The 14,324-nt window shown below is 33.8% G+C and overlaps 2 protein-coding genes across 3 annotated transcripts; both read left to right on the top strand.

The window, feature by feature from the left end:
• The first annotated feature begins 7,920 nt into the window (after positions 1-7,920).
• On the top strand, positions 7,921-10,083 carry LOC146940754 (IQ domain-containing protein IQM2-like). The gene is made up of 7 exons (XM_085754465.1): positions 7,921-8,139; positions 8,227-8,407; positions 8,516-8,604; positions 8,709-8,796; positions 8,886-9,125; positions 9,355-9,456; positions 9,562-10,083. The coding sequence occupies exons 1-7, from the start codon at positions 8,051-8,053 to the stop codon at positions 9,637-9,639; spliced, it is 867 nt and encodes a 288-aa protein (XP_085610591.1). The 5' UTR covers positions 7,921-8,050; the 3' UTR covers positions 9,640-10,083.
• A 972-nt stretch (positions 10,084-11,055) lies between these two features.
• On the top strand, positions 11,056-13,743 carry SCL33 (SC35-like splicing factor 33). Of its 2 annotated transcripts, none has more exons than XM_085754475.1 (4): positions 11,056-11,354; positions 11,776-11,937; positions 12,926-13,069; positions 13,333-13,743. In XM_085754475.1, the coding sequence occupies exons 1-4, from the start codon at positions 11,122-11,124 to the stop codon at positions 13,532-13,534; spliced, it is 741 nt and encodes a 246-aa protein (XP_085610601.1). In that variant the 5' UTR covers positions 11,056-11,121; the 3' UTR covers positions 13,535-13,743. The 2 variants fall into 2 exon arrangements, with proteins under 2 accessions (XP_085610601.1, XP_085610600.1); XM_085754474.1 differs by having other exon boundaries at positions 12,923-13,069.
• Positions 13,744-14,324: the final 581 nt, after the last annotated feature.

Below are 14,324 nucleotides of genomic sequence, written 5' to 3'. Positions count from 1 at the left end.
AACGCAAGTGTAAATGTATGCGTTAGTTAACATGCGTTGCGCAACTTAAGTAACGCAAGTGTTAAACACTGCGTCAGTAACTTGCGCAGCCATTAACACTGCGTGAGTTAACTCACGCAGCCAGTAGCACATGCGTGAACACTGCGTGAGTTAACTCACGCACACTCTGTGCATACAACCAGAAGAGGCAGAAACCTCTATTTCCCTATTTTTTCAGTCCTTCTTTCATACATTCATTCAAGCATACATTTTTCATCATTCATTCAAGCATTCATTCAATCAAGCATTAACTCATAATTATATTACGAAAAAATAACATAATAAAACAACGGAATAAAATAACGCATAATGTCATAAAAACGCTAAAAAGCGCAAGTGTGATAGGATTACACCCAAATCCAACAAAATGTCAAACAAAAAAAAAAACTACACAAGTCATGCTGGTTCATCCCGTGGACTCCTACTCCTCCTCCGCGGAGTCGGCACCTGCTCCAGCATGCTCCACTCAGACTGTATGCCCTACATGATGCGAAGAACCTCTGGATTACCAAACACATCTGGATGCCCAATTGCACTATCCACTCTAGCTCTGATGTTGCTGATGATCTGGTATGGGTCGGGAGGATGTCTGACCCACTGATGCTCAACAAGAACCTCCTCATAAGGAGGGACAAGACGAGGAGGGGCATCAACTGCGTAGTCAGGAATGGTCGCAGGGGGTTCACAATAGGATGTGATACTCTAACGAACCATTTCATGTACCCCATAGTATGAAACCACAGCTCGTTATCTGGAACCGAATGACCCCTCTGCTGATGGCTGAGAACATGTAGAGCAAACTCCGTGAAGGCCTGGGCCACGTCATCCGCCGCAAGAAGCTCAATGTGTGTAGAAGGCCTGGGAATTCTCTGGACATACCCGTACTGTCTAAGAATCCGCTCTGGCAAGTGACGAACCATCCTGTCGCTGCCGGCCATGATCCATCCAGAGTACCGGCATATATCCTGAAAGGGCGTGATGTGTCGTCGTCTCTCGTACGGCCTCCAGGTGACATGAGAAAGGTCCATCGAATCGATGGCAGCTCATCAATCCTCGGAATGATGTTCGAGAAGTGCGCCAAAGTCCATCCCTGCAAACACAAAGAAACAAATATTTATATCACTGCAAGAATTATATAAACAACTAAACATTTACGATCCAATAAGTAAAAAGAAGAAAAACAAATATTACCACAAGCAATGTCATGTAACCACCAATGGAGGCCACAGATGAGTCGGAGGTAAGAGATAGCTGCTCATAAAGGAAAGCAAGTCTCATCCCACCCCATGACCAGCTGTCCAACTCGTCCATAAACTACCACATTCTACTCTAAACAACTTCTAAACAACAATTCCTAAGTTAATTTGTCACTAACAATCATCAAAACTAACATGCAAGTCAAATTTATAAAAACCTAAAAATGTCATATTTCTTCAAAAAAAACTAAAATTTCTACAAGTTAAATGCAATTAAGTAGGGTAATCATCACTTACTTGATAATGTGGGAGAAATTGACTTTGAATGGCGCAAGAATGATGAAAATCGGATATGAGGGGAAAAATTTCGAAGTTGGGAAGTTGGACAATTGAGGGAAATATGTTTCTGTGTTGCTGATATATGACTTAACTAACGCTGTACAAGTTAACTCACGCAGCGCATGTTAAGTCACGCATAATATATAACTTGCGCAAGTTAAAGTGTGCAGTGTGACTTAACTTGCGCTGGGGTAAAAATGGCAATGCTGCAGGGTGCGAGTGATTTATGCTGGGTGGAGAGCAAAATTCAAGAGTGAATATCAACGCAACAACCTGTGAGCACCGTCACGTGTGGAAAGGGAAAAATGAAATTGGGCCACCCTTGGCTGTAAAGTGCATAAAGCAGTCTAATGCTCCTACAATGTCAAAAAGTATCTTTCTTTCATTTTCCCTGATGTATACAAACTTTTATGATGGACACAGAGTTGGTACTTTTGATGTTTCACTTACATTTGTTTTATGATAAGTTATTTGAAAAGAAAAAAAAAAAAGTTAAATATGTTTTTGGTCCCTATAAAATTGGAAACTTCTAAGTTTAGTCATTAATTAATTTTAATAGGTTTTTTAGTTCCTACAAAAAAAATTACTTTTAATTTTAGCCCCTGTTACAACAAAGTTTGTTTAATTATCCTTAAACTCTTAAATTTTTGTACGATATTTTTGAGACAAGTTTAGAATAGACTTTTTCTAGTTTCACCCCATATAATCATAGTTACACCCAAATTTATTAAAATTTTTACAATAATACCAAAATTGCCCTCTTCATCTAAATTTCTAAAAACCCTTCTTTTATTATCATTCTGAACCATCACCCCTTTTTCACCCACAAACCACCATGGATATGCAATCAATACCTACTAAAATCGTCAATTGAATCAACTTCTCTTCCATTGATACGTACTCGATTAATACAAGTAAGTGAATTTCATAAATTTCTTCGAGTTTTTATTTATCGTTTGCTCTATGATTTATTCGATGTTGTTAATTTTACCATGGATGTTTATAGTTGTAGTTAATTTCACTTTTGTCTATCGACATCGATTTGTTTGATTTAAGTTTACGTAGAAGGGTAACATAATTTAAGTTTACATATAGGTCTCACGTGAATTTAGTTTACTTACATATTCTAAAAATGAATAACATACACCTAAACTCAGTTTACTTGGTGTATGTAAACTCAGTTTACATAAACTATGTAAACTCAATTTACATGAACTAAAAACTCAGTCTTAACTTACTTATGTAAATTCAGTTTACATAGTGTATGTAAACTCAGTTTACGTAGTGTATGTAAACTCAGTTTACTTAACTCATGTAAACTGAATTTACATAAACTACGTAAATTGAATTTACATACACTACGTAAACTGAGTTTACTTACACTATGTAAACTGAATTTACGTATACATGTGAACATGAATAAAGGTTATATTAGTAATTTTGGGGTGTAACTTGGATTATTTGGGGTGTGGGTAGTATCTGTCTTTACTAAAATTTAGAATTTTTTAACATGAAACGAATTAAATATGAATTTTTTAAAACAGCAAAAGTTAAAGATAAAATTAACAAAATCTGGACGTAGAAATCAAATTTTGCGATAATTTTTTAATGTTCTTAATACGTCTGCAAAAAATTGTTCAAAAAATCAAGAGTTTAAGCATAAATTAAACAAATTTGAATTGAGGAGGGACTAATACTGAGTGTAGAAATTATTTTTAGGGACTAAAAGAACTATTAAAATTAAGTAAGGACTAAACTTAAAAGGTCCCAATTTTATAGAGACCAAAAACATATTTAACCCAAAAAAATAAAAAATTTTGTTGACATTCAGTCTTTTATCGACTGAAATTAATATGAATTATACATTTTGTAAATGAGTGTCGTATAAAGAAAGTGGATGATACCTTGATTTACCAAAAAATTAAGAAAATGAAAATGAGACACATACCGTAAACAGATGTGGATGACAGAGCAGGAGGGACAAACTCATGGCCACTGTTTAATTATTATTTTTTAACGGATGGTCATTGTTTCGCAAAAGAAAAAGATAGGTAGACACCTTTTTTATACACTTTTTATGTACACCTCATATGTCAGGAGTATTTTAGTAATTTTACATTATCATCGCCCCCTCTCATCTTTTCTTTCAACTAGACTTTTGACCCGTGCGTCGCACGGGTTGGTCTCGACTATAATAGAGACCAATAAATAATTTTTAACCCGTAAGATCATTGATATGGAAGAAAATATATTCTTCAAAAAAAAGGCAAGAGGATAGGAATGAAATTGGTGTGCAATGCATTTTTTTAGATGGAATTTGTTAGGTTAAATAATTGCAAACCTAATAAAGCAAATGAGCGAGAAAAAATTAGGTTAAGTTGCTGCAGACGTAACAAAATTAATAAATAAGGATGTCAAAAACAAAAGGCATGAAATTAAAAAAAATCCAAAAAAAAAGTGTAAAATTCTTGACAAAAAAAAAGTATAAAATAGAAGAATCATACGTGATCATTGATATAGTAGAAAATATTTTCTTCAAAAAAAAAGGCAAGCGGATAGGAATGAAATTGGTGTGCAATGCATTTTTTTTAGATGGAATCTTACTTACTAAAGCATGTCAGGTCAAGCTAACCCTAACCTTAACCCTAAAGATAGCATTTTCCCGCTCATTTTAAAAGCATTTATGTCGACGGTTGACCTCCTCACCTTTAATACACGCCATAAAGTCATTTCATTACAGTTTGTAGTAACTGCCATTTATAACACGATTGCATATAATTTTAATTTTTGAAATAGAATAACACATGATTGATGTATTAATTGCCATCCCAAATTAGACCCGTGAATTACGTACGAAATTGTATAATGGAAATAAAATAAGACACAATCAATTGTATATTGATTAGCATTAAAACCACACGGTTGAAAATTTCTTTTAAAAACAAAAGAGGCCGCACTGTTGCTTATTAAAAATAACAACACCTTTTGCATATTAAAAGAAAACCACACGGTTTGCATAATGGAAATAAAATAACACCCAATCAATTGTACATTAACTAGCATTAAAACCACACGGTTGAAGGAAAAAAATTTAAAAAAAAAGGCCACACGGTTGCATATTAAAAAAACAGCACCGTTTGCAAGTTAAAAAAAAATTATGTCGACGCTTGACCTCCTCACCTTTAATACACGCCATAAAGTCATTTCATTACATGTTGTAGTAACTGCCATTTATAACATGATTGCATATAATTTTAATTTTTAAAATAGAATAACACATGATTGTTGTCCGGAAAAAGTGGCCTACTTGAAATGAAAGAAAGGGTGTATTAATTGTCATCTCAGATTAGACCCGTGAATTACATACAAAATTGTATAATGGAAATAAAATAAGACACAATCAATTGTATATTGATTAGCATTAAAACCACACGGTTGCATATTAAAAAAAAACAGCACCTTTTGCATATTAAAAGAAAACCACACGGTTTGCATAATGGAAATAAAATAACACACAATCAATTGTACATTAACTAGCATTAAAACCACACGGTTGAAAATTTCTTTTAAAAAAAAAAGGCCACACAGTTGCATATTAAAAAAAAATAGTACCAGTTGCAAGTTAAAAAAAAAATATGTAGACGCTTGACCGCCTCACCTTTAATACACGCCATAAAGTCATTTCATTACAGGTTATAGTAATTGCGATTTATAACACGATTGCATATAATTTTAATTTCTGAAATAGAATAACGCATGATTGCTGTATTACTTGCCATCCCAAATTAGACCCGTGAATTACGTACAAAATTGTATAATGGAAATAAAATAAGACACAATCAATTGTATATTGGTTAGCATTAAAACCACATGGTTGAAATTTTCTTTTATTCCAAGAATATCTTTGATATCGTTTGATACTAGAATTCCTTTCAAGTTTCAACGAAAGCAATTTCCGCTTACCGTTTCTTTTGGAATGACTATAAACAAAAGCCAATGTCAATCTTTGAAACATGTTGGTGTATATTTGTCATCGCCTATCTTCTCTCATGGTCAATTGTACGTGGCTTTGTCAAGGGCTACTTCAAGAGAATGTTTGAAGATATTAATATCTAATGCTGGTGGTGAAGACACTGATGTAACTTCTAATGTAGTTTATCACGAAGTTTTTTGCAATGTATCCTAAATTGTGTACCTGGAAGGATTGACCGAAATTAAACTTCTTCATTGTTAATTATTTATGCCTGACAATTTTCCCTAGGTTGTGTAATTTCTGTTATTTAACAGAATTAAAGTTCTTCTATTCCTATGATTCATGGCTTGAAATGTATCATAAATTTTGTACTCTCTATGTTTTACGACTTATTGTTATAATTATTATGACTTATTCTGCTATCGTATAACATTGGCTTATGTAACTTTGTGAGTTTCTACATGAAAATAAGACCCGTGTGTCAACACGGGTCATGATTCTAGTTTGTTAGGTTAAATAATTGCAAACCTAATAAAACAAATGAGCAGAAAAAAATTAGGTTAAGTTGCTGCAGACGTAACAAAATTAATAAATAAGGATGTAAAAAAAGGCATGAAATTAAAAAAAATCCCAAAAAAAAAGTGTAAAATTCTTGACAAAAAAAAAATATAAAATAGAAGGATCATACGTGATCATTGATATGGTAGAAAATATTTTCTTCAAAAAAAAGGCAAGCGGATAGGAATGAAATTGGTGGGCAATACATTTTTTTAGATGGAATTTCAAGCAAATGAGCGGGAAAAAAATTAGATTTAAGTTGATGCAGACGTAACAAAATTAATAAATAAGGATGTCAAAATAAAAGGCATGAAATTAAAAAAAAAATCCAAAAAAAAAAGTGTAAATTCTTGACAAAAAAAGAGTATAAAATAAAAGGATCATACGTGATCATTGACATGGTAGAAAATATTTTCTTCAAAAAAAAAAGGCAAGAGGATAGGAATGAAATTGGTGTGCAATGCATTTTTTTAGATGAAATTTTTTAGGATAAATAATTGCAAACCTAATAAAGCAAATGAGCGGGAAAAAATTAGGTTAAGTTGTTGTTAATAAATAAGGATGTCAAAAACAAAATGAATGAAATTAAAAAAAATCAAAAATAAAAAGTGTAAAATTCTTGACAAAAAAAAAAGAGTATAAAATAGAAGGATCATACATGACCATTGATATGGTAGAAAATATATTCTTAAAAAAAAAAAACAAGAGGATAGGAATGAAATTGGTGTGCAATGCATTTTTTTAGATGAAATTTGTTAGGTTAAATAATTGCAAACCTAATAAAGCAAATGAGCGGGAAAAAATTATGTTAAGTTGCTGCAGACGTAACAAAATTAATAAATAAGGATGTTTATGCTACAGGACACAATTGTGTGAGTGTTAAAGGGTGTATGTCATCTAAGGTAGTCCATGTATAAGGACTCTTTCGTAAAACAACTAAAAATATAAGTTGTGAAATAAAAAATATTAAATTATTATGGGGAGAGAAGTTTAATTTTAATATAAGAGGGTAACATTGATATAGCAAGCAGGAAACATTCGTTGTGGCCAGAAATTGTAAATTAGTGTACTGTTTAAAAAGTCACCGGTATGTCTTGCTGCATACGCTTACATGAAATTTAAAACAATACTAAAATTTATAAGATGAATTGATCAGATTATATATGTTTGGTGTGGTTGTCAAGTAAAAAGCTTGGTGCATAAGCTAACGTAAGTACTTACGCGGAGGAACGAGATTACTAATAGCTAGAAATTTCTTAGATGACATAAGCAATGACAACAATGGTTAATCAATTTTCATCGAGTCAATATCGTTGTCCCTAAAAGTTTGCAAGACTCCTAACGAGAATAATAATCTAACCAATCATTCAAAAACCTGACTTAATAAATTACTAATAAACAGAGACTTAAAAGTCCTCGTGAGTTTAGCTCAGTTGATAGAAATAATGCATAATATATTTAAGGTCCGGAGTTCAAACCCCCCGACCACCACCAAAAAACAGACTTAAAGTAACGAGAGTTGAGACTAACAAAAGAGAATAAGGTCCACCAACTCAACGAATTAAAGTTTGAGTTCAAAATTAGAGAGGTGTATACATTTAGTACTCGACAATATCTCGAATATAATTACCGATGGAGGGAGCCTATGTGAACAAAACAAATTAAGACTTTAAATATTTGTAATTTGTTGGTTATGTCATGTCATGCGTACAAAGGAATCCTCCTCCTAAATTCTTGGTGTTATGTTATAGTCAGAAAGTCAACACCCCGTGTGGTTGAGAAAAGGGAACGCTGTCTTTCTCTGTCAACTATCTGACTCTCTTTCTCTCCCAATTTCACCTTCACTTTCATCCATGCTCTTCTATATATAAATTAAGTTCCAGGGTGTAACTATAATTAAGTGCTTAACAATCACCACCTACCTGATTTTATTCTTCACACATACATGACCGAACTTAAATTACAAAAAGTATACAAGAGCTTTCACACAATAAGAAAGCTAGCAGATTATGCAATTCTTATCAACCAAAGCTGGTATATATATCTACTTAATATTGACAACTTCAATTGTACACAAATTTCATGTGTTTTAATTTCATCTTTTGTTTTAATCATATATAGGTGGAAGCTTTTAGATTTTGCTGAGCTAAAACGCAGCTCTATATCGTTCTTTGACATTGAGAAACACGAAACTGCCATTTCGCGTTGGTCTAGAGCTAGAACAAGAGCTGCTAAAGTTGGTAAAGGTTTATCAAAAGATGTTAAAGCTAGGAAACTTGCTTTGCTGCATTGGCTTGAAGCAGTAAGTCAAACACTTGATCATACTATTTCTTTATATAGCTGTAAGTTTATATGTCTTCATTCATATCAATCATTATTTACTGAAATGCTTTAAATGCTTGTGAAACAGATTGATCCACAGCATCGATATGGACATAACCTACATTTTTATTATGATAAATGGCTCAAGTCTAAGAGCAGAGAACCCTTTTTCTATTGGTAACATTCTTTGCAAACTATATTATTCATTATGCATACATAAATGAATGTAGAATTACCAAGGTTATGATTCATGAAATTAATCTTACTCTTTGAAATTGTAGGCTAGATATAGGAGAAGGAAAGGAAATAAATCTTGAGAAGTGCCCTAGAGCTAAACTTCAACAGCAATGTATTAAATATCTTAGTCCTGTAAGTTTCCCTCTCCATTTATGTGAACATCCTATTTTTTTGGGATATATTTGATTTAAATTTTCATTAATTATTTTCATACTTTCCAGATGGGAAGACTGGCTTATGAAGTTGTTGTGGACGATGGAAGATTCTTGTACAAGCAATCAGGAGAGTTCCTTCACACTACGAAAGAAGGTTCACGTGGCAAGTGGATTTTTGTCCTTAGCACATCTAAGAATTTATATGTTGGTAAAAAGAAGAAAGGTTCATTTCAGCATTCTAGTTTTCTTGCTGGAGGAGCCACATCTTGTGCTGGAAGACTAGTTGTTGAACATGGTGTTTTGAAGGTAGGCTTGTAAATTTATTACTCATTTGCTTCATTCCTATTGCCATTAGTGGCCAACATGATTTTAAATTGTGGTAACTGCAAACCTTTATATTACGACAAAATATGGTTACAATGCCGGAGACCACAAAATCATCTATAGTGTGCCGCAATTTAAAACCACGGTGGTTATTAATTATTATCTGATTGTTTGTTGTGGTTAGTTAAGAATGATTTTTTTGTTTGCACAGGCTGTTTGGCCTCACAGTGGTCACTATCGTCCGACAGAAGAGAATTTTAAGGAATTTATTTCATTTTTGGAGGAGAACAACGTGGACCTTTCTAATGTCAAGGTATTATAATTTAAAGGCTTTAGAAATCTTTGAGTGATTCGAAATTTGCATCTGTTTAAAAAATGTGAGAACATATTCTAAGGAAGTTCTGCTTGCTATATGCAGATGGCTCCGGTTAATGATGGAATCCACTCATCTGAAGAGGACTTAACTGGGAACATGAGTGGCTTGGAGGATGAATAGGCTACTATTGAAGACTCAATTAAAGACAAGGCCAATTTGATTAAAATTGAGAGTGAGTCTATACACCTAAGACAAGAAAATGTCAGAATTCTGGAAGAGAACTGAGTTAGAATAAATTATTCTGTCTCCAAGAAATGGTTTGTACTGTCTCAGAGACACTGGGCAAGGTTGAGCCATCAAAAGGACATTGCTGATACAAATTATTCCTATGTCATGAGTGAATAGGATGCCAAATCAGTTTATTCTTTTGTGTAAATAGGAAAATCAGGAAATTTTGTCATTCTTTACCACCGATTCATGTATGTAATTCTTATTTATTCATTTCCATTACTCATGTATATATTGTACAAGATGAATTTTGACCAATTTTTTAAGGTCTATCCCATTGTAATATTGTTCAAAGGAAATAAATTCATTATCTCCCTATGGAGCTAGTATACTGAACTTTTGAAAGAAAATGCATGTTAGATTTGAGTCATCTAAAGGGATAATCAGTAGAGTAAAACAAATCAACAACCGATAAATCAACACGCTGTATTATACTATGAAATTCTATTCTAAGAATATTATTAACTCCATAATTTTCTATCATTGCTTATTAACCTTTTCGAGAATCAGATGTATCCTTAAGATTTGACATAAAAAGAAGAGATAAAATTTAAAAATATTTAACAATATTTAATCTCAATCAAAGTTTTTAGACGATAAACGTAAAATTAGTCAAATCTTTATGACATTGATCAAATATTTAGAAGGTCGTTTAAAAGATTTTTTTTCATTGCTATAAGTTAGACATTTTTAAGTAAACAAACTTTTAAAAAATTTCAACCTAAATCGTTATTCTCCGTCAATTGGCCTGACCTACGTAGTTGGTTAGCTCAATTGGTTCGAGCTAACGATTAAAGAATTGGAGGTTTATGGTTCAAGTTCTGGTATGAAGTTTATGGTTCAAGTTTGACAAGAAAGAAAAAAAATTAAAATAACAATTTCTTTTAGCGTAAAGCGGATAACCTCCACGCTAAGAGACTAATTTCTTTTAGTGTAAACCGAATATCTTCCACGCACGCCACAAAGACTATTTCCTAAAAAATTATGGATTTTTTTTGTGGTGATCAATGTTTGAACCCCGGACTTTACATATATTATGCGTTGTCGCTGCCAACTGATTACGAAACAAAAATAATAAGAATTAAAATAACAATTAACATACCAATATTTTTCATTAAAATTAAAAAATCGGTCTAACCTATTTTCACAGATAATATCAAACCTTCGGCATTTTCTTCAGCAGGTTATTGAATTGGGTAAAAGAAAGCAAGTTAATGGGCCAACTTACATAATAATTGGGCCGGGTCGGAGCAGCATTAAACGGATCCGTAATTCAACTACTTTACTTTGATCGGTGGTAACCCTAGCATAGGAGAAAGAAAATAAAAATTAGAAGCAAAGCAAAGGATCACTCGCCGGCGTTGTCATCTGAAGATGAGAGGAAGAAGCTACAGTCCATCTCCACCACCGCGTTACAGCAGAAGAGGCGGCGGAGGAGGAAGAAGTCCAAGTCCTCGCCGGCGTTACGCTCCCCGTCAAAGCGATCTACCTACCAGTCTCCTTGTTCGTAACCTTCGCCATGACTGTAGGCCTGAAGATCTCCGTAGACCTTTCGGTCATTTTGGTCCTCTTAAGGATATTTATCTCCCCAAAGATTATTACACTGGGTTAGTACTAATCAATCTTCAATTTCACTCAATTATGTTTTCGTCTGCTCTGAATTTTCATTGAATGCTTTCAAAATTTAGGGTTATATTATTGGGGCTTTTTTTTTAATAATTGTGAGAAATTAGGTTTATCAGTGATTTAGAGTTTTGAAGACATGTATGAAGTAAGTAGAAGATGTTATTGATAATGAAGATGAAGATCTTCCAAGTCTTGAAGAAGATTTCATCTTAATTTCACACAAAAGGTCAGCAGCATAGTGCTTGCTTGCTTGCTTGATTTGATCTTATATTATTGGGACTGTTTCACCAACTTCTTAGCACCAATTTTACTCACTGCATATGGGTCTCGTTTCGATTTTGGTCTATTTCATGTGTTAATGCTTTTTTCGTTGGGTTTTCTGTTTTATTCGGCTTTCTACAGGCAACCTCGTGGTTTTGGTTTTATTCAATTTGTGGATCCTGCGGATGCTGCTGATGCGAAATATCATATGGATGGTCAAGTTCTTCTTGGTAGGGAGATAACTGTTGTTTTTGCTGAGGAAAATAGAAAGAAGCCAACTGAGATGAGGGTCAGAGAGAGAAGGTAAGATTTCCCTCTTCGTTTCTTTTTCAATTTTGGATTTGACTTTGAATGAATCAATATGGGATACTTGCATTTGGAACCGTTTCCTGTAAATACACATAGTCTAGGATTATAAGATTAGTTTAGTGGTTATTTATGCTATTGTTTCCACTTTGAATTTCAACAATAATTGTGTGGTATACTAGTAAGGCCCTATTTTGGTCCTCGGAAGAGATGGGATTGACTTTTGTAGCTGTCTTTTATTGCGTTATAATGGTACAGGTAGGGTTCAAACCTTGGATTTCAGGCTGTTTATAATCACTTAAACCACCATCGATCACGGAACTTATTAAATATTTGATAGATAAAATACATAGTCTAAAATAATTTACCCCCCAATGAAATCTACCAATCTATTTGCATATAAACAGAGGGTTAACCTTGGCGCAACTGGTAAAGTTGTTGTCATGTGACTGTAAGGTCACGGGTTCAAGTCCTGGAAACAGCCTCTTGTGTAAAAACAGGGAAAGGCTGCGTACAATACACCAAATGGTGGGACCCCTTCCCGGACCCTGCGTATGCGGGAGCTTCAGTGCACCGGGTTGCCCTTATTTGCATATAAACAATCCCGCCGATCTCGGTTTGAATCTATGATTTATAATAACATCGATGAGCTCGGCCTGAATTTGTTGTTTGAAATGTAATGAAGGCCTTTTTTCCAGTGAAATTTAGCCATTGATTACTGCAAGTAAATTACACTAGGCCAGTTTATGGGTCTTGTCATTTTTATGGGTCTTGTCATTGTTTTGACGAGACATTAAAATGTCCTGGGTTTCATCCAAAGTTTAAATGATTGTTGTTTTCCTTATTTATTATCATCATTTACCAATACTTATAAGTATACTGTTTTAAGCTTCTTCATTGCAATGTTGCATAAATTTCTGCTTGTTTCAGCTAAGAGGTGAGGTGAAATTCTGATTATCTATTTTTAATGTTTATGTTTCAGTAGCGGTCGGCATTCTGATCGAAGGAGGTCTCCCCCACGTTATTCTCGTTCACCCCGCTATTCCCGGTCTCCACCTCGTCACAGATCTCGCTCTCGCGGCAGTCGTGACTATTATTCCCCTCCTCCTAAACGAAGGGAATATTCAAGGTATTGGCCAGTGGTCACTTAATAATAATTCATTTTATTGCATATATTTGTATTTACTTAAAATAATGGTATATAAATGTTTAGAAAGAGCTGGACTAGCACATACTGTTGGTTCTAGTTTGGGTCGAAACAATCTGATGTGCAGTGTGATTAGTTGAACTTTGATTATGTATGTGTTTGTTCCGGTCAAAAGATATTGGTGGAGTCTTTGCTAATTTATTTTTTTTAATTATAAGGCTTTTCATACATTGCCTGTTTTGTAGATCTGTATCACCTGAGGATAGAAGGCACAGTCGAGAAGGATCACAACACAGCAGAGAGAGGTCATACTCACGCTCTCCACCCAAGAACGGGGATGTGAGAAGCCGTAGTCAGAGTCCAGTGAAAGGCTCAGTCGAGAGCAGAAGTCCAAGTCCGAGCCGTGATGTCAGGGAAGCATCCCGCAGTAGGTCTCCCAGTCAGTGACAATGGAAGAGAACCATTAGACAATAGATGCTTGGTTTCGTTGAATGTTCAGCAAAACAATGGATTTGGATTTTAATTTGTCAGTTTCATATATCAGAGTTGTGTTTAAATTAAAAATGTTTTAGTGCTAGCTGGATGTTGATTTGAAATTTGTTACTATATTCCATCTAGATTTAGTAGAATTATATTGGTATGGATTTTTCTGGAAATTTTCTGTGTTTTTTTGTCTTGTCTTCATTATGGAGCCAAAATAACTCCTTCGGTCTCATGACCTTTTTTCTTTTTCTACCGTTCTTCCTAAAAGTTTCGAAAGCAAGCATAGCAATCCGGTTGAATTTGACAGCATTGATATTTGTAGCAACAATTTAAAAGAATAAACTAAACAAGTTTGGCTTTAGTTAATTGTTTGAAGTAGGTATATGACCTTGAGCTATATTAACTAAATTTCAAAAATTGTGCATGTTTTTTAAAGATTGTGTTTGCATGATTTTGTACGTCCCATGATGCCCTTTTGTCATTTGGGTACTATTTTTTTTGATGTATTGTCATTTGGGTAATTTTTTTTTTGTGGTGGCTGGGATTTGAATCTCTAACCTAGCATATATAATGCATTGTACTTATCAATTGAGCTAAACTCACGAGGACGTCATTTGGGTACTATATATACAGGTGTAAGGTGGTAATTAAATTCAAGAGTTTAATAAAATGCAAATAATCTTGAAAATTAGAGGGATAAAGTGCATTTGACCCTAATTTTTATTTTTAGTTAATTTGAAATGATTATTTTTTT

Source organism: Medicago sativa, chromosome 3 (assembly GCF_051527215.1).
Source record: "Medicago sativa cultivar Bolivia chromosome 3, Bolivia_mono, whole genome shotgun sequence".
Taxonomy (NCBI): Eukaryota; Viridiplantae; Streptophyta; class Magnoliopsida; order Fabales; family Fabaceae; genus Medicago; species Medicago sativa.
This window is presented reverse-complemented; position numbering and strand designations above follow the sequence as displayed.

Bases quoted from the DNA above. Each gene is read 5' to 3' on its own strand.
- LOC146940754 (XM_085754465.1), top strand. From the start codon at position 8,051: ATGACCGAACTTAAATTACAAAAAGTATACAAGAGCTTTCACACAATA. The intron at 8,408-8,515 runs GTAAGTCAAACA...CTTGTGAAACAG, and splicing joins TGCTGCATTGGCTTGAAGCA to ATTGATCCACAGCATCGATA. The intron at 9,457-9,561 runs GTATTATAATTT...TGCTATATGCAG, and splicing joins TGGACCTTTCTAATGTCAAG to ATGGCTCCGGTTAATGATGG.
- SCL33 (XM_085754474.1), top strand. From the start codon at position 11,122: ATGAGAGGAAGAAGCTACAGTCCATCTCCACCACCGCGTTACAGCAGA. The intron at 11,355-11,775 runs GTTAGTACTAAT...GGCTTTCTACAG, and splicing joins CCCAAAGATTATTACACTGG to GCAACCTCGTGGTTTTGGTT. The intron at 11,938-12,922 runs GTAAGATTTCCC...TTTATGTTTCAG, and splicing joins ATGAGGGTCAGAGAGAGAAG to TAGCGGTCGGCATTCTGATC.